At 44.9% G+C, this 21315-nt stretch overlaps 1 protein-coding gene across 1 annotated transcript in view; it reads left to right on the forward strand.

Moving 5' to 3' along the window:
• The window catches only part of LOC142775517 (acetylcholinesterase-1-like), a 31875-nt gene extending 15855 nt beyond the window's left edge, over window positions 1–16020 (forward strand). Inside the window, exons 2-3 of the mRNA XM_075876958.1 lie at window positions 4178–4540; window positions 15757–16020. Of these exons, the coding sequence (XP_075733073.1) occupies window positions 4178–4540; window positions 15757–16020 (627 nt within the window). The remainder of the gene's footprint in view (window positions 1–4177; window positions 4541–15756) is intronic.
• Window positions 16021–21315: the final 5295 nt, after the last annotated feature.

Here is a 21315-nt window from a genome sequence, read left to right on the forward strand (position 1 = left end):
ATACGAGAATCTTCACTGCAGAAGCTTATGCGATACTTATGACTGTTAAGCAGATTCAGGAATCAAAACAACAACGCGCAGTTAATACGCGGATTCCTTGAGCGTCGTAAAAGCTTTATATGTCTGCAAAAACATAAGGATCTTGTCCTTGTGCCACTTTAGAGTTTTTTGTGCACGATCTACACACTCAAACAACATGTAGTAGTGTGCTGGGTGCCCGGACACCGTGAGATTAAGGAAAATGTCTTGGCGGTACAGCTTAATGCATCTGACCAAAACAACACTGCTACCAATACATTCATAGCTATCCCTTCGCTTGACCTTCAGCCCTCCCTTCGAAGGGACTCAGGGCTTGTTGACAGCAGCAATGGGATAGACAAACTCAAAACAAATTAAATGTAATAAACCGAATCTTGGAAATTGGCCACAAGTATTCAGATCACGCTACACACAAGTAACGCTCACCAGATTTCAAATGGGACACGCATACAGCACACATAAATATTTGTTGCCTGGTGGTGAGCAACCCATCTGTGAGCGATGAGAAGAACTGCTTACGGTTTTTCATATACTTTTTCAGTGCAATGTGCTACTCTCTCTAAGAAAAAGGCATTTTTACGACCCTACCGACAGCAATTTCCGTTACATCCAATCATGCTCATCGGTAGAGATCCTGTTTTTAAGGTTGAATTGCTGTTCATGTTTTTTAAAGATATCCATAGCTTTCACTTCGTTTTCCAAGATGATCCTTAGCACGACCTCTATACAAAGGTCGAGGCTGTGGTGGTTTCATTAAAGACGGCCCCTGCCTCGCTGCCCTTGGGCTCAATGCATGCATTGACGAGGCATTCGTGCTAATCTCATCTCCTCAATCTAGTTTTATCACCACGAACACTGTGTTTTATTTCCGCTACACACATTTCTCGTCACTTGCATGATTTTATTACTTGTATGTTTTAACCCGCTTTAGGGCGCTGAATTCTAAGCTTCTTTACAGCCACGAAACAGTATCATAGTTCCTACCCTGTACGTTCTGCATCAAATCATGCCCAATTGACATTTTATCAACATCTTCCATGGCGCTCTTTGGCCAAGTATGACCTTTGCGCCATTAAAATTCATATATCATCATCATCATCATAAGCACCTTTCAGAGGTCAGTCAAGGGCACAAACAGCGTGATTTTGAAGAAACCTTTTCGCAGCTTTGGCCGTGGGCTCCGGGCTGAGGCCTTGATGGAAAAAGTATTAGCCATCTTTAAATGGCCGTCCAGAGTGTATGGTACCAGGTGGTAGGCCAGAATTTCATACTGGAGTTCAGCTATGACTGATGGGGACAGCCGAACTAGCAGACCAAGGCTGCAACTGTAGGTCTCTATAGAAGGAAGGAAACAGGAGGAAAAGAACGGCAGGGAGGTTAATCAGTCTATAGACAGCCGGTTTGCTACCCTGTGCAAGAGAGGGGGATGAGAGAGATTAAATATATAAAGGAGAGAGAGAGAAGAGAAATAAATACAGCACATTAAGCAGCACGCACGCGCAAGATACGCAGCATTTTACGTATATTATGAGAAAAAATAAATATTGGTCTTTCTAGACAAAACACTTTTGCAAGCCCGAAGATTTCTTTTTGTCATCTTTGCCTGAAAAAAATACCTGCTGCTTTATTGTTCCTATAAATGGCACTCTTGATCCAAGAACGGTTTAATTATCATTTTGTACCAGAATATAACTTGATTTTGTGTTTCTGTGGTCCTGTGATCGCAGGCCAAGGGAAACTGCAGTCATTAGGCTTTTTTCTAATCTGTCAAGTGTGGCGTTTGCGCCGCGACGAATTCACAAAGGCCAGCTTCTCGCATGCGCCTTCTCACTACCTCCTCACTGGCTTACAGGTTCAGCGCTGTCCTAATCTGGCCGGCGCTCTCAAAGTGATCACCAACTGCTGCAGCAACATTTCGGAGGTCGCATTTGTCGGACATGCACTTATGTCTTGAGAATCCTGGTGCATCCGTCAGTCGACCTTCTTTGTCCATGTGTGCTTCAAGAATGCGGATGACTGCGCAACATATGCCACCTCTTAAAGGTGGCATATGTTGTACTGAGATTTGCCTTGCGCTGCAGCTGAGTACTCTTTTCCTTACTCCGATGGGCACTCTTTTTCGGATGCTGGCTTGATAGAAAAAGGGGAACTCCGTGTCACGGGCATGTTTCAATTATTTAGGTATCTCTATCAATCGGCCTTCTGATATGCTCACGGTTGCATCTAATAAAAACATCGTCCTTTGCGAGTGATGGTCGCCTATCGCAAATAATCTGATCAAACGATAAAAAATAGGACTTGCAGTAGCAAAATATAAGAGTTATCGAAGCTGATGAACACACACGCATAAAGGCATTTGTTCTATAGTGCAGCATGCGCACACATGGTTCGTCAAAGACCCTACCGACCAAGGCACCACCCCTTTTTTCTCCTCAAAACGCTAAGCGGGACCTGGAGTGCCGTTTTGTGGCAACGCATCGTAAATCTAAGCGCGCTAAGAAGCAACGTTTGCTTCCTAGGGAGACCACGTACGTACCTGCAAACCATGGTACTACTGTTATGCGCGTATATTCCGCTAATGAGTGGCTGAGTGTCTGCCGTTCCGAATTATTCGGAGAGCACTTCTGAATTTCGGTGTGTTCCGAGGCTATATATTGATATGAAGCTGATGCATGACTTCTTTTAAAATTTTTTATGTGCCAAGCTCTAATCTCGAGTTGTCGGGGTATGATATCTGAAAACGACGCCAGTTTTGCTGAATTGGGTTTACAGCCCCACCACTGACAATGCGCAGTCATATTACACTGTTGAATGCTACGTAATGCTGCTATCGCAATCTACCAGTAACATACCTTCCAGTTTGATCAATGTATGCAGTGGTGCACAACACAGGAGTTGGGTGCATGACAATCGTGGCACACTGAGCTGTTTGAGATTCTTGCTTACTACCCAGCATTCCTTTTTTTCATCAACGCTTTCTTTGCTTACACGTTCGCAAATACGTCGTCGCTGATTTGGTACCGAAAAAAACAACTTTACTGTCACACCTGCCACCAACGTATTATCACTCCATGCAATACCTCGTTAACATTCTGTACAACCGTGAAACTTCTGGGTTTTGTAGCCAGAAACTTAAGGTGGCCAAGGTTGCGCAGTTTCGCATGGCTCACAGTCAGCAGTTCTTCGCAATGCGATAAACAACAGCGCAAAGCTAGCTGGACAGAGGCCTCCTAGACCCACGTGGCACTATTTTGCTGGCACTTGACTACCGTGAGATATCTCGCGCAATAATCGGTTGGTGTGGCTGTTCATCTGTAGCTCATCCATCCGTCCGTCTGTGGTTCGTCCATGGTCTTTTTGTTCATTCACCCATCCGTTCATCAATGGTTAATCCGTCTCTCCGTTCATCTATCCGTGGTTCTTCCATGGTTCGTTTGTTTGTCCGTTCATCCGTAGTTCGTTCATTCATTCGTTTGTAGCTCCCGTAAAGTATGTCCCGGTACAGCCTGAAAGAGCCACTTTTTATTTTTTAAGAGATTATTCTAAAAAAAAACCCTCTCTATTGGTGACCCTAAAATCCCTTTCTGATGCTTTGGTCACCAGACAATGTGTTGAAAAAGCACGGGTTAAAAAAGTTATAAATGTTGCCTTTATTGCGTATTTCAAAGCGGGACTTTTAGTTTAATTTCACAGAACGCCATGCGTAAATATATTGCTTTGAAGGCGCTGTATTCTGTGCCTTTATCTCTTTGAAATTTGGGATGTGGGGGGAGGGAGAACCTGCGTTGTAGCCGATAGTGTTGCAGCAGTTTGGGATGAATAAAGGCACCACTTCAGTTTCTTTTGGTGGTGTTCTGGTGTGGAAGGTGTCTCAAATTTTTTGTGCGGTCAAGTAATGTAGTTTAATTTTATCTAGAAGGTCTTTAATTGGCAATGTGGCAATGCGGAATTGTGGGCCACGTTGTTAATTAATTACATTAACATGTATTAAAACGCTACCCGACACATTTTAGAAAGCTACAACGGGACTAAAATATTTTGGCCAGCAAAAACTTTATGATGCCAATTTCATGTGCTTGCTTTTGTGTCGCAATCGACAGCTCACCAATCTCTTTGTGCTCTTTATCTGACCTTGCAGTTTTATCAAGTTCCCGTTCTGGACGAATTAACTGCTGGTATGAGCGAGGACTGCTTGCATTTAAATGTGTGGACGCCGAGTATCTTGCGTTGTGCGAGCGGCTGCCAGCCAAAGCCCGTGATAATGTTTTTCTACGGGCGGGACTTCGAGCACGGATTTAGCGACTACCATTTCTACGACGGCAGCACTCTTTCTGGATTCGCTGACGTCGTAGTAGTCGTCCCCAGCTACAGGCTCGGAGTCTTCGGGTTCCTTAATGCAAATACGAGCGACGCACCAGGAAACGTAGGTCTTCTCGACCAGCAACTTGCTCTCTCCTGGGTTTACGATAACATCGCAGCTTTCAACGGTGATCCGAACAATGTGAGTGTTCTTTCTTTTTTTTTGCTTTTCAGGGTACCATTCAGAAAAACGTGTACTTGGCGCTGAGGCGTAGGTTTCCCATTGGCTTAAACCGGTGAACGTACCCAGGCCAACGTCGACTTGGTAGATTCGAGCCGGAGTTATTGTACATGGGGCTGACGTACACTAAATAATCTGAACTATGTGCGAGCTTCATTAATGCGCTATATTTCATGTCTAAAATTACAAACCAAATTACGGCGAAAGCTGCAGTATGTTTTGTGAGCTATAAAACCGGAGGGTGCTGATGCAATCGCGGGGTGTAGCCCGTAAATGCCATTTATGACGTGAAGGTTGTTCTGCCACAGAAGAAACATTTTCGTCTACACCACATTATTTCACTGCGTCATATTACACAGGAGGTACTTTTTGGTCACAAATGGGGGGTGGGGGGGATCATGCACGCGACTAAGCATATTACAGAGAATCTGTGTCAGACTCGCTGATCAGATTTCTTGGTGGTCACAGGTAGGCAGCTCCTGACACCCTCTAGAATGACGTGAATGAACTAATGCGCAGAAAAGTTTGACTCGATGGCCCCCAGGACGCGGGCCTAGTGGCAACCGTATGGTTATTGAAGTAGTAAACATGGGTACTGAAGCATTAATACTTCTTTGTGGAAAAAAAGGCCACACGAAAAATCAAAAACGTTACGTTCCAGCAATGTAACTCACAAGAGTGGAAGCTTGGGCTAGTTCCGAAAATACTTTACACTGAGAAGTAAAGCACACTTTCAGGGGATCGTTGTAAACTCTTTAGTGTGCACATTGTGTGCTACAGGGAAGGTTACTCTTGACGAGCGGAGATCGCGGTGTTATTTAAACAAGCCTTGCTTAGGACACGTCGATCAATGTGCACCTCAGTATCCGTTTTGTTGTCGATGAGCCATATTTAACCCTTGAAGCAAATTCTTAGCCTAACTTTTGTAACTGACATCCCCGAGGCCGACATTGCGTGATGTGCAAAATGGCTTTTCAGGTCATCCACGCTCACATAGTGGAATGCCTCACAATGCCATTCACAGAAAATCTGGGTGCATAGTTCTCGGATAGCAAACAGAGGCAAGGCACGCACACTCAGTTTTCTCGCGAGAAGGTGGCTCTATGAGTCCTTGTTTTTCACTGGCAAAACGCTTGCAAAAGCTGAGGTTCTGAACGCATTTTTTTGCAATGAGAGCTTCAGATCTGCGTATTCTTTCCAAGCAATGTCAGGGACACCGAAGTGTCCGCATGCCTAATAAACTTGTTCACAACATGCGTCATGGTGATGGCTGTTTTTGTTGCATATTCTTTGAGAATAAAACGACGCGCTTTCATTTTTATGAATGAGGGACACGTTCAAGAGTGAATTCGCATCCTAAAACAAATAAGTCATCCTTCAGGGCCTAGTCACCTCGCAGTGAAATACTGCTTTTAAGACGTCATCAGTGCTCATCGTAGCACCGAAGAAATTATACTTGTGAATTTCACCCAGTACTGGAAACGGACAACATTTCAGCTTGAATGTATCAATAAGTGATTCAGAACAATCCGCGCAATTTACCAGGTGCAATATCTTTACATAATGAGCGTGATATGACCTAATGAAGTCGTACAAAAATGCCAGGCCTGTTTGGAAGGCGCAGCACATGTCATAGCGAAAGCTAGAAGAGCACCTTTTCAGAGCCTTTTTTAATGCCTGCTGCGAGCACACTTGCTTGATGCAACCTACGGTATTAATAATAAAACGTTTTGCTAGTAGGCCGGCCTTCGCCATGCTCTTTTTCTTCATTATCTGAGAAGCGTGATGTCAGCTAAACTATTGCGTGTGATTTTGTGACAAATGTTCACGCAGTCACTGACGACAATGAGAAATCATGCCAGAAGTGGGTATGCGCCACATTTATTAGCTGCACAAAAACAAGATTTTGTAATAGGTTCAAGCAATGTACGACCCACTCGTGGCGCTATTCGCATTGTGCGACGGCTGCTTGTTCCTTCGCTGTTTTAAGACGCCTTATATTTCGTATTGACGCGATTGCTTTCTTGATACCATGCCTGTCTAAGGCAAGTTTGCGAACAAGTTGCAAGCACTGGCGTAGCTCACTAGTAGAATACGTAGTGGACCCGGGTTTGAGATGACTGTGCCATTGGTACTATGTTTCTATTTTAAATCCCGCGTAATATGGCTACGGATAACGGCGGCAGCGGCGGACGACTACGGCGTTGCGTGAGACACGAGTTGTGATCTCATACCAGCTTTCGATGAAATAATTCTTCAAATCACAAAAATATATCTATCGCGCTTGCTCACCTTCATGGAAGCAAGTACTTTGCGCGCAACCAACTGGGACGAATAACCGAGACGCATGAACTTGCGCGATTGAACATCTCACTTAAAAAAATATTTACCTAAAATTAACCGTGATCTGCCCGAATAAAGCACAGAGCACACTATCCACGCATAAAGCAATCACTCTTGACTAAAATGTCCCAGATAACCACGTCGGCAGCCGCATACAAACACAAAAAATCACATTCAAGGCACGCACAGCGTCCAGCATTTTTCATAGGAAGTTTTCAAATAGCGTACCGCAAGCCCTTGCGGTGCTGTCGCTGCCACTGAGCATGCGTCGTAGTGCGAGTCGGCTTTCGCGTTCGTGGCCCGCCCACCAAAAAGCCAAAATAGCGGGCGGTCTGTGCGGCCCACAAACGCTGGTTTCGAGGCTACGGTGTCGCTGCGATTGTGCGTTTCGGTCTGCAGAAGGGCAAACGGTATTCTAAAGCTCTTATGTCTCCCTCTATGCCGGCAACGCCCGCAGCGCCTGCAAATTCCTTAATATCGTGCGAGCGTCAACATCACGCAGCGTCAGCGCCTTACCTCGCCGATATTTTGTGATACTGGCAGCACTACGCACATGCACACGAAGAAGCGCTTGCGCATGAGTCATCCTCCAGTCTGTTTCTTTTGGGATGCAACACTACCTTTGTTTCATAGATTGATATGTAGGCTTTAACGTCCCAAAACTACTATATGATTATACGAAACGCCGCAGTGGAGGGCTCTAGAAATTTTGACCACCTAGGGTTCTTCAACGTGCACCCAAATCTGAGCACGCGGCCTTACAGCATTTCCGCCTCCATTGCAAATGCAGCCGCCGCAGACAGAATTCGATACAGCGACCTGCTGGTCAGCAGCCGAGTACTTTAGCCACAGGACCACCGTGGCGGGACCAATTCTTTTCTTTGTTAAAGGCGCTCGGATTGCGCACAATCGCAGATAGAAACGTCACGAACGTTTTTATTTTTTTATTTTGACGTTTGCGTTCAACAGCATGCTTGGGATAGGTGTGTGGCACACCTATCCCAAGCATCCGCGGGGGCAGTTCTCCAATTCTTTAACAAATTATGGGACTCAGGCATAATGCCTGAAAGTTTGAAAAAAACCATAATTATATCGTTCTTTAAACCCGGTCAACCCCCGACAACCCCGAGTAGCTACAGGTCCATTGCATTAACAAGCTGTCTAGCAAAACTTACGAAAGCATCATAACTATTAGACTTAACTTCACTCTGTAATCGAAGCACCTGATTGACGCACACCTTTGCGGATAAAAAAGGGATGTTCCACCATTGATCACCATGTTAGGCAGGAACAATAAATAAAAGAAGCATTTATACATAAACAATTCTGTCTTTCGGTCTTCTTTGTCTTAGAGAAATCTTACGACACAACTTAGAGATATAGAATTCTCAGAGATCCAGCTAACATAGGGATTCGCGGAAAATTCTGAACTGCTTGTACGATTTCCTATCGAATAAATCTTTTCAAGCACGTTCGGGTGCGGTACTATCATGTATACTTGCCTAAGAAAATGGTGTACCACAGGGATGCGTTTTGAGCGCTACCTTGTTTATAGTCAAAATGAACTCCATCAACAGGGCTATGCCCCGTACAGTCATGCACTCCATCTATGTTGACGATCCCCAAATCGCATGCCGCGCATCCAGCCTATTTGCCTGCGAAAGGCAACTCAAAATTACAATGAATCGGCTTACGAAATGGGCCGTCGAAACTGGTTTCCGCTTTTCAACCGAAAAAAACTACCGCTGTTCTTTTTTACGCAAAAACGAGGATTGTTCTCTGAACCCGCGCTTAAACTATACAACATCAACATGCCGGGAAAAGAAGAACACAAATTTCTAAGAATCACAATCGACCGAAAACTAAACTTTCTGGCACACATAAACGCATTGAAAACTAAGGGAAACAGAGCACTCAACGTACTCAAAGTACTCTCCAATAAGCACTGGCGTTCCGATCCCCTTTGCCTTATACGTATTTACCGATCTCTTGTACGCAGCATCTTAGACTACGGATGCGCAGTCTACCACTCAGCGAGAAACTCATACATCCGCCATCTCGACCCTGTACACAACCTCGGTCTCCGTCTGTTCAGTGGTGCTTAGAGAACATCACCTGTGAAAAATCTATACGTAGAATGCAATGAGCCCTCTCTATGTCATCGAAGAGCATGACTAACCTTGTCAAATGTTTAGAGAATAAGGTCGTCACCTGAACATATCTGCTACAAACTTGCCGCAAAGTGTGACTCACGCTTACACTACCTCAAAAAACCGAACCTAATCAAGCCACTTGCCCTACGTTTCGAGAAATACTGCCGCTTTTATACCATCCCTGATGGATCACTAGATGTGGCTACTAAACCACCAAGACGGCCGCCATGCTTTGCCCTGTCGCAGCAATGCGAATTTCCACTGGCAATTTTAACAAAAAAAGCACCCCACCTGAACACACTATCCAAGAATTTTATACACTTCAGCACAAACATAGACATGACAAAGAATTTTGCACAGATTGCTCAAAAAACAGAAAACCACGTGGGTATTGGAATCGCGACGACAAAATGTGCAATTTCTGTGAGAGTACCTCGTAGTTTTTCCATTTTTTCAGCTGAAGTTTATGCCTTGAGTGAAGCAGTTTGGAAAATCATCGCTGAATATTACATAAAAGCAATCATATACACTGACTCACGCAGCACACTAAAAGCACTACATATAAAATGCGAATGTGAGCCAATAGTGGGCGACATTTTAAGCACGGTGTACTTAAACAGCCAGGCCGCCTCCATCCGTTTCTGCTGAGTCCGAAGTCATGTTGGGATATCCGAAAACAAAAAAAGCAGATAAGTATGCTTCCGTGGCAGCCCACAAAACACTAACAAAAGCTAAACTTCCCCTCGAATATATCCAGAGAATAGTTCGCCTGGCTCTACTAGCAAAATGGCAACAACAATGGGACACCTGCAAGAACAATAGGCCACCCCTGGTGAAACCCATACTTGGGGAGTGGAAGACCTGCCGTCACCAACAACGGTTTATCGAAGTTGTATTATGCCGACATCGCATTGGAAACACACACTTGACACACAACTTCCTAGTCGCAAAGGAAGAACAACGAACGTGTGAAAAATGCTAAGAAGCGTTAACACCTTTGCACATCCTAATAACATGTCCCACCATTGAAACACAGAGACAAAAACATTTCAGCAAGTTATACAAATACCACGTACCTTTACACCCTGCTTTGTTCCTAGGAGATGACTCTATAGTACCTCTGCCTGACCTACTAAACTTTCTGAAAGAATGGAATCTAATAAATAAGCTTTAAAATTTCAACTTCTCAGTGTCCATTCCTAAAAGTCTTGTGCCTGGCGCAGCATGGCCTTAGCTGCTTTTGCGCCATGAAAACCAAATTAACCTAACCTAAGCTTTTCGCACCAGCCCCGTGGAAAGCATCTATGTTGAATCAAATGAGTGGTCGCTTCATCTGCAGAGAGCTTACATGTCTTTTGCGTACTTTCTTAAAGTAAAACAAGACAAGAAGCAGTCCTTATACTCCACTATTAATGATTTCTCAAGCTCCGTTATATGTCAAACAGGCTTTCGATGAGGCAGACCTACTCAGTTCGCCTGAACGGTCTAGCTGAAAAAAACTGGTGTGTCACTTGAACACAGTTTATTGGCTCCTGCAGCATACCCACCACCGTAGCAGCGGTAAACTATAGACTGCGATGTGTCTTTCCTAGAAGTTACAAAACACGCGCACATTGCCCGTATCCGAACATACTTCCTTGATTCTAACTCTTTTGAGTTCTACGCTGCTGTCGGCCCATCCTTTTCAAATGCTGGCCCTCTAAAACCATACACAAGTATCTTCACAGCCCAAGTTTACGCGATACTTGTGGCACCTAAACCTTTCAAACAATCTCAACTACAAAAAACAGTAATTTATATGGACTCCCTTGGTGTGGTAACAACTCTGCAAGCTCTCAAAAAACAAATGAACCATGTCCTCCTCTCACTTTATTTTATGATCGTTGTACACACTCAAACAACATGTCGTAGTGTGCTGGGTGCCAGGGCACCATTAGATCCAAGGCAACATGATGGCGGATCAGCTTGCTGCATCCGTCCATGAAAGCACTGCCACTGCACCCATATCAATTGCGGCCGTTGGCCTTGAACCGTCTCTCAAACGAAAACTCTGGGACTACTGGCAGAACAAGGAGATAGACACACACAAAACAAACTACACGCTTTTAAACCACACCTTGGTCATCGGCCGCCAGTGTTGAAATCGCGTCGTACAGAGGTAACACTAACAAGGCTCAGGATACGACAAACATACACTACACTCTTATATCTTTTGTCTGGTGGGGATCCAACATTGTGTGACAGATGTGGTGAAGCACTAACAGTTATTCGCATTTTAATCAAGTGTAAAGGATTTGACGCTCTAAGAAGACAACACTTCTCAATATCCTTCCGACAACATATACCATTACATCCTGCAATGTTCGTCGGTAGGAAACCACTTTTTCCTCATAAATCGTTGCTAGCTTCTTTATGAGATGCCCACTTCTACCATGTAATATACCCACGCATTGCGTAGCGCGACCTCTCAAGAAAGGTTGCTGCTGCAGTGGCCACATTGTAAAGCGCTTGCCTTGCGGCCCTTGAACACAAGGGCGCTGATGAGGCACTTGTGCTAGTGCCAAATATATTTGCCCATGCTTTTATTATCTAGGCCTTTCGTCACCCATTTTTACTCTACATTGCAAGTCACTGGACTTTATTACTTCGGGGTTTTACTCATTTTAGCGCGAGAAATTTTAAGGCCTTTATAAAGCCATCCATCATATTCATTGTTCACATATTGTCTTTTGACCTGGCGCTTTTTGGCCATCAAATGGCCCTTGCGCAACAAAACACCACACATCATTATCAAGCTCACTCAGCCTTCTTTGTAGAGTCTCAGACGACACCATGAGCGAAAGCGCTTCGCGGATATCCACTGCACTTTGAAAAGAATCAGCCATGATGGTGGCCAACATCAAGTGGTCCTATTCCTCTGTCGTCACCCATGGACGCCCACTATGTTCCATATCTGTGAAGCTGCTGTCGTCGCGGAGAGCCTGAATACTCGTAAATATGGTAGTCCGGCACTTGTTCGTTCGAAGGCAAATTTCGGGCTGAGGTACTCCCTTAATATGTAAACGCATAATGTGCCTTCTTTCACGAAGTGAAACACGCAGCCGCATCTTTCCAAAAAAGTAATCACTATGTGGCGTGAAGCAAGTCTACTACGTTTTCAGCTACTGATACGGACATGTGCCTACGTGTGCAAGAAAACGTTATATGCGTCCGCTTTTTCTTTATTTTATTTTTGATGACCGTGAAACACCTACTTATCCTTTCTGTCAAGACTCAAGCAGGAGGAACACTCATTAGAGCAAGATGCTGCTAAACCAATATGCGCCAATAAACGTCGCGTAAATAAATCATCGCGGCGGTTCGTGAAACTTATCTGTACACTGGCACACCAGTCGAAATTGCTCCGATTCTGCTATCGAGACAGATTTGTGGCAGTTTTAGCGCAGACAGCGGTCTGCGTGAAGACGTTAAAGTAAGAATGTCATGCACTGGATTAAATAAAATCGACATGAAGGCAAGTACAGAGAACGCTCACATAAGGGAGAATGGTACGCCACCTGACGGCCACAGGGGCGCTAAGATGTGCTGATTTACAGTCTGGTACGTGCTCGCATGGTCCACAAACTTCTGTGGTTGACTGCACGGTCCACCACAGAATTCTACAAATGTACTTTTTCAATAAAACTCATCGTTGAAGAAGAATTCAACTGTCATCTCATGGGTCTTTCTGAAAGAAATTTCATCATTGGATTTGGAATGCAGTCGTTAAGTGAACTCATTAGTGGTACTTGCGCAAAGAACCAGAGGTCCTGAGCACCTATCCTAAATCCTCAGTTGCAACCAATTGTACAATCTTATGCCGAAAAGGCCGTCAGAGTTATCGATTAAAAACGAATGCTATAGTTCAAAGAAACTCTGCATTTTCTGCAGGAATCCTGCGACAAGGACCGGCAAAGACCTTTTTCCTGAAACATTTGGGCTGAACATTATTTCTTCGTTTTGTGTTTCAGCAGGAAAAAATATGTGCCATTTTATTCATTTTGAATTCTCTACTTCTAGAGCGAGTTTTTTTGCTCCATCCTTATAGTAGAACAACCGGCTTCTATCTCGCATCTTCGATGTTTGCCCTACTTCTTCTTAAACACTTGTGAACTGCTTAGACAGCTTCATTTAAGTAAGTCTCTTTTTGTAAAACAACAAAAAAAAACTCTTTGTCCTCCTATACATTGCCGACTACCTTTCATCAACAAAATGCTTAGCAGTCCTCTCATCATAAGCGGACTATCTGAAGCTCACCTCAACCTTAAAAGCAACGTTCATGCATTCCACCATGCAGTGGTTTTCTTTCTCAGTCTATCCTTTCCTCACGTTTATATTCTCACGCCTCTAACGAGTGCCATCGGGTCGACGATGCTGGGCCTTCGTTCCACGCCGTTTTTTGACCCACACATGAAAATTCGCTGATGTCGTTTGTCCACCTTTAAGACCACGCCCCCGCCAATACATTCCTGGCTGCCTCTGCACTTGACATGAAACCTTTCATACGACGGGAGCTCAGGGCGTGCTGAAAGCACCTGTGGGATCAAACCGAGACTTCGAAATTGGCCAAAAGTATCCAGATCCCGCTACACACAAGTCGCACTTACCAGGCTACAAATAGTACACACTCACTCAACACATTCATACCTTTTGTCTGGTGGTAATTTGCCAGTGTGTGAGAGCTGTGCAGAGTGGCTTACGATTAACCACATCTTCGTCAAGCGCAATCAGTTAGATCCTCGAACAAAAAAGAACTTTTTACTACCCTACCAGCAGCGGCTCCCACTACACCCTAGGATGCTCATCGATAGGGATCCGATTTTTAAATTTCAATCACCGTTTACATTTAAAATATAGTACATATTTTTCAGTCCTTATTTTGAGGTGATTCATAGCGCAACCTTTGTACCAAGGTCGCTGCTGCAGTGACTACATCTTCACCGTGGTTTTATTATCATGACATTTTGCTTTGTGAATTCACTGCCCGTGTTTCACGCCATTGTCATGATTTTATTACTTCGATGTTTTTACCCGGGTTAGCGCAAGGAAGTTTTAGGTCCCTATACAACCATGCACCATATCATTGCGCACATCTCTAGTCTACTGAAATTGCGCTCTTTAGCCACCAATTGGCCCTTGCGTCATAAAATACCCCACATCATCATCTATGCCCTAAGAGCGTGATACGGGGTGTGTTAATGAGCGTCTTCTTTTTTTTCATGCAGAAGCTACGCTTTCTACCACGACTGCGAACATATGTAACGCGCTTGTTTCATGGTAACCTGTTGTTACCTGGCACATGCAAGCTGCCACAATAAACATCATTATGTAAAGTCACCAGAGATGATGGATTTCACGCATTTTATGGCCTACATGCGGTGGAAATTATTGATAGAGCCGCTCTATGACGAGCCTCTACTTGTTCTCACCGTGTGTAACTAACCACAGTCGACACAGCTAGCTGCTGATACTACGAGGTGCTGTGCCTAGGAAATGGAGCCCTACAGCAGACTGTGTTGACATGTGACCATCTGACTCCCCTAGAATTGTGCATTTTTCTTGTAGTCGAATCTCAAATATTTGTGTCAAAAATATTCCGAACCACCGCGATTTTTCTCAGGGTTCTTAACGCCATTGTGTTTCCTTAGCGCAACAATGCGAAAAATGACCAAAGTGCGTAATATATTACTTTAAATGTGATTTCACGTTTTCAGATATTTTGTTAACCCGCACTGAAGGGTGCCTCACCGAAGAAGGATTTCTTTCTGAAATCCTATCATTTTTAATAAGAATTTACGAACGCGGCCAACTGAAATGGCAAGCCCTTAGTGTTGATTGATTGATTGATTGATTTTTGGGGTTTAACGTCGCAAAACCACCATATGATTATGAGAGACGCCGTAGTGGAGGGCTCCGGAAATTTCAGCCACCTGGCGTTCTTTAACGTGCACCCAAATCTGAGCACACGGGCCTCCATCGGAAATGCAGCCACCGCAGCCGGGATTTAAACCCGCGACCTGCGGGTCAGCAGCCGAGTACCTTAGCCACTAGACCACCACGGCGGGGCAAGCCCTTAGTGTTGGAGATCGACTTAAGTCAAGTGTGGCTAAGCTCACTCTCCTTCTCTGACCCTTCTTATCACACCAACCTCTTGACAGTGGTTATCGCAGTTTTTGAGGAAGATTTTTACGTTCAGTTGAGCGCATTATCTATAGGGTTTATTCAAGAAGCAAATATTCGCTTTACCAAAACGTACAAATATTATTAACCGCAGCTGTCTAACATCTTTCTATGTCATTCAGTGCGCCATCTTTGAAAAAATGCTATAACTGTTCCTACGAGGCAGAAATTTCTGCTTTAAGGTAAATATGAACGTACGTAGGACTCGACTTGTTTGCATTTCTATCACCGAGAGAACATTATTGTCTGTAGGAAAGTGGAAATAAACATCAGGTATTTGATTGAGAGACTAAGGACCTTCGCTCAGTTCCCTTGGTTATTGAGCGAAGTGCAAGATACACCGCAAGTACTCCGAAATTACTCAACTTTACTCTTATTTGCCGCAGTGTGAAGTGGAAAAAAGAACATCAACGAAAACTCCATATGGTTACGATTGGATCAGGTAGAAAACTGTGTCTGCAGGTCGCCTTGGTGGGGCACGACACCGGTGCTAGCTCCCTCGGCTATCTCATGATGGCCTCAGTTCGCACGGGCGCAGTGCTGCGGTCCTCAAGCCGGTTCGTCTTTCATTCCGGCAGCCCACTTCGAGTCCTGCCGGACAACACTGGATCAGCAGGGCTCGCCAATATGCATGCTCTAGCCCAAAGACTCTCCTGCCCACTCACAAATGTCGTGAAAGTGCTGGATTGTCTGCGACAAGCCAGCGTCACTAACCTGACAACGTGAGTATCATCGAAATGCACACATATTTGTCTTCGTACTCGTATCAGCTAGAAGGCAAAAGGTAACATGCTTGGCGGCGTTTCGCATATTACGTAATGAAGGCACGCGCAACTACTGTATTTTAGAAATAACCCTATATATCTTAAAAATTAGGCAAATCCCGCACCTTGTGACAATTGGCCTATGGTAAAGCTCTCGGCGAGTAATAGTCTATTCTGCATTTTTCAGCTGCTAGCCAGGTGGTACGACGTCAATTCGTGTGCTTTTCTGAGTATAGCATCTGTGCGTACACCATGGGCTTACCAAAAACGGAGACTACATTGCAGCTTAAAGTGTAACTTATGGTCTGAGGTAACGGTCAGCACTCAGGTTGGAGAACAGAGGTCAGTATTATTGAAAAACAGTGCACATTCTACGGTGACCATCAATTTTCTCAGCGCATTGCTCCGGGCGTAAGCAACGCTTGCTGAATCCTAGAAATGAAAGTAAGACTTATTCTATCACTATAAAAGAAATGCCACTACTTAAAACAAAACTGCCGTCAACTAATCAGTGATGCCTGTATCGTAGTACACAAGCAGGGTTTATAAAATAATGGAGACTGTTCTGCAGACTGAAATGACGTTGCACCGACATTACGCCTGCACGTGGTCACTTTCCAAAGCAGTTTGGATACATGGCATGCCTCTGTGCTTCCATACCTGACAGTTACGCGAATGGTTAGAGGCGATGCCTGTTGGATGTTGATTTTCGTTCTCTGCATTCATTGAAGCAACACTGCTAGTGCACATGACTATTTTAGATGTGAAACAGCTTTCTGGCTAGCTTGTCGAACGTTCTCCGTTCGTACATCGCCACTGCGCATGCTTGCTTCTCGTGCAGGCGCAGGAAGACACCTGCAAAACTGCCGCTCCCCTTCCCCTTCTTGCCTCGCAAAGCCGACGCAGGCAGCGCCTGCTAGTGACAAACCGGCTTCTCACGCTGCACAGCCGTTCACTGTCTGCCCCGTATATGTAGGCACTGTATCTTGCGTTCGGAACTCAGTGAAGGGTGTCTTAGCTTTCGCTTGATGAGTGCGAGTGTCCATGTTGCCGCCAGTGTAATCGTTAGTTCCCGCTGCTTCACATTTACACATAAATCACTTTAGCGGGAAATGGTTCAAGTTTTTTGTTAACCTCTTGTATTTAAATTACCATAGTCTGTTTTGGCCGTTCCTCAAGTGTAAATTGTGAATCACATGTTACTCACATCCACATACCGTGGCCCATCGTACACGGATATGTGCTACGCGTGTCTGGAGCAGAAGACTTGAATGACTTACGCAGCCGTTGTTCATGTCACGCCCAGACAGTCGTATTCATCAAACCCTTATCCTGACAATTTTTGTCTTTCATCAAGCTAAGGAGGCGGCTGTCATTGTTTCTTTAAGAAATGCTGCTCATTGAATATATCTCTGCATGTGTTTATTTTTTGAGAAACTAACATGATACCTGGCTCCTTTTTCTCTGAATATCTCATGTTCACCCTCGGTATTCTTGCCTGATAACTATTACTTTGCTGTACGCATGTTATTGCCACTTGTTTAGTCAAAGATAACTTTTCTTTGTACGTTCAAGATATATCCGACTCTATTTGGGCAGCCTTGCGTCCGCTGGGCATAACAACTGTTTTAGGCCTCATTACACCTGGGGACGAGCGTTACTTGATTACAAAAACCACACCTGTAAACAATCAAAACGGGGTCATGAAATTGACGCAACTCGCATCAGAGAAACTGTTAAAAGATCACCGAGGCTCAAAGAACACAAAGAAGTTGTCGCTAAAGCCACCCATGCTACGCCTTCCAAGACTCCTCGTTTCCAAGACAAAAGAAAAATGCCACTTTGAATTTGAAGAACTTCAGTTTTTGGGACATCGGGTCAGTCACGAAGGTGTTAGACCTGACCCAGACAAAACTGCTGCTGTCGCAGTGTTCGCAAACCCCACTGATACGAAGGGAGTCTGATGTCTGGGTGGATGTGCCTACTAACGACGATTTACAGAAGACTGCGCGCACGTCGCCTCGCCGCTCACCCCCCTGACGAGAAAATATATTGTGTTTATATGGGGTGAGGAGCAAGAAGCGGCATTCAACGAGTGAATGCAGGGTCTACTAACTCCGTTGGTGCTCTCTCACGTTGATGAAGGTGCACCAACAGCCATTAATACAGACGCCAACAATGTGGACCTAGGTGCTGTTTTGGTCCAGAGTCAAGATGGGGTCGAGCAAGTGGTGGCTTACGCTAGCCGAACCTTGTCATGCGCCGAGTCCAATCGCTCAACCGCGGAGAAGAAATGTTTGGCGGTCGTGTTGGCCGTCACAAGGTTTCGTCAATTCTTAATGGCCACTCTTTTCAAGTAGTAGACGATCATCACTTTTTTATTGGCTGACCTACATGAACAATCCTTCTGGGCGTTCAGCGTGCTGAAGCTTCCGTCTCAAGACTACAACACCACAATAGTCTACAAATTGGGATGGCCGAATTTATATATCGACTGTCTCACAACATCACCGATTGAATCAAAAATTACACCAGATGATGGCGTTATAATTTTACGAGTTGCCGATGCGACTGTCTTTTCTTGGCAACAGTGAGACGATCGGCAGATTAACTCATTGATTTGGGTATTGAACAGATGATCTACAAGTGCATCGAGAGTGTTTTCGAGAACTTTGCCATTGTTTTTTTACGCAACGGTTTACTGTACAAGAAGAGTTTTTTGTCAAAACGAAAAAAATATTTTAGGAAAATCGCTGCAAAAAAATCTTACAAGCCTGCTGTGACGAAGCCACCTCGGGCTACCTCGGTTATACTGGAACATCGTCACGAGTAAGAGAAAGCTACTACTGGCCAAGACTTGCAGCGGAGGTAAAGCATTACGTTAGAACATGTATTGACTGTCAGTGACGAAAGACTCAACCAAATAGGCCTGCTGGGCAGTTACATGCTATTTCGATACCCGAAACTCGGTTTATACAGATTGTCATGGTTCTCTTAGGCCCATTTTAAATCTCGGATATTGTCAACGAGTGGATCACAGTCACGACTGGCTTCCTCACTAGATACGCCAAAGCTAGGGTGATTCCGAGTAGCACTGAAGCTGAAGCGGCACAATTTTTTATTACGAACATTATCCCGAGACATCGTGCTCGCGCCGTCGTCGTAACAAACAAACTGGGTTCACAGCTGAGCTGCAGCACTCGGTGCTTACCCTGAGTGCCAAAGCGCATGAAAAGCGACAGCTTTCTGCCCACAAACGAATGAGCTCACTGAACGCCTTAACAATACTATAGCAGACATGATTTTCATGCACGTCGACGTGGAGCACAAGATTTCGAACAAAGTGTTGCCATACGTCACTTTTGCGTATAATACGGTTTGTTAGAAAACAAACAAAATTACTCAATTATGAGATATTTATGCCTGAAAAGTGACTACGATTCTCGACGCTATGCTGGCTATGCTGCTTATGATTCAATGGTTCGAAGACAGATGCCACGGACTTCACTAAGCGTGCCGAGGAAGTGAGGCAAGTTGCCCGGGTCAGAATAACCAGTAAACCCGAACGCGACGCCCATTGGTATGTTATCCGTCATTGATTTGTAGCTTATACACCAAGGGAAAGAATCTGGGTTTGGTCAACGATATGGCGTCGGGGTCTGTCGGAGGAACTTCTACTCCGGTACCGTGTAAAGTATTTTGCCACGTCAGCTACGTCACATACGAGGTCGTTGCTGATGGTTCATTTTGCTCAAGACGCCAGCGTCGTCTGCCCGAGGCAGTGCACGTAATGAACATGAAGCTGCATCTTTAGGACTGATGTGGATATTGATCGGCTAATTGCACATACTGGTTGCTATTTTGTGAGTATCGAGATAATCCTTTCTCTTGAGGGAGGGAAATGCTGTGTCCCTATTTGTGCTCAGTCATGCCCTAGCGTCGGTGAGGACGACTACCGATCATCACGAGAGGCACACCACGAAAAACAGAAGAAGCGGTTCTTTTGACAGAGTCCACATTTGACAGAGTCCACAGAGCAGTCTTGGTCCACTGACCGAGACCGAGTCTCTGAGAGAACAGCGTCCCTATTATCATTACAATAAAGCCCCTAGACTGCGACAACATCTGCCCATAGGGGACACTCAAGTAAATGCATCGAAGAGTGAGGAGAGATCGCGTGAATGCTGCGAAATTGCTTATTGTTTGGGAATGCCTAATTTTTATTTTGTCCCCATTATCTCTTATTTGTTGAATGAAAGAGAAGCGTTGCCTTCAACGAGTGGGGGGACGCTGATGTACGATCCAGTGACTATCCACCCAGGGTGACCAGTGAGCGGCCGTGAAGCTCGAGCAGTCAATTTTTGCTAGCAGACCCTGCATACATCAGCCTTGCGTGGCGAGAGAGGGGGGGGGGGGTAGCAAGCAGTTGGCACGAGACGCAGGCATGTAGCATGGTAAGCGAGGCGCGAGCATGCGTAATGGGGGTGTAGACAACGCCGGTGCACGACGCGTGGCATCGTGCGACTAAGAAGTGCTCCGCACTCAAAACAGCCTCTACGAGCAACTCACCCTCGCACTGTGCAACCAATATCAACCCGTGCTGATTTGTTTCATTTTGGGGGCGAATATCCTAAAGGCATTGGTCTGTACATGCTTCTTTCTCTGTCGTGGTACGTGACCGCTTTCTTCTACTGCTCACTCATCGGAGTGCTGGTGTAGACAGACAGACAGGTGGACGGACGAATGAATGGATGGACGGACGAACGGACAGACGGACAGACGGACAGACGAACGGAAAGACGGACAGACAGACGGACATATGGGCGGTTGGACGGTGGATTCAAGGCTTACCGATAAATCTCTCCGCAGCTTCGCCCCACTCATCATCGTTCACTCCATGAATATGGTGTAATTTTTCCTTTATTTCCTGATGCCGCTAACTTGCGAAACAGTTTGCCGGAGGAAGCTGTACAAACAAAAGATGTACACGATTCTGAGGCATTTTTGAACAGATATTGTCACAACTAGAATTCTGCTTGTTATTTGGCCTATATTATATGTTTGCATGTGGAGTTATTTATATTCTCTTCCAGTCAGAACCCTCAGGAGAGAGTCAACAGTAGGAATAAATAAATTAATAAATAAATCAACAAACTGTGCTGCTGGTTATTTCAGATACCCGGAGGGTATCTGAAAAAACAATAAAGTAAACCCAGGTGCCACTTGCATACCAAATTACAAACGTCGCACTTGTACA

This window comes from Rhipicephalus microplus, chromosome X (genome assembly GCF_043290135.1).
Source record: "Rhipicephalus microplus isolate Deutch F79 chromosome X, USDA_Rmic, whole genome shotgun sequence".
NCBI lineage: Eukaryota > Metazoa > Arthropoda > Arachnida > Ixodida > Ixodidae > Rhipicephalus > Rhipicephalus microplus.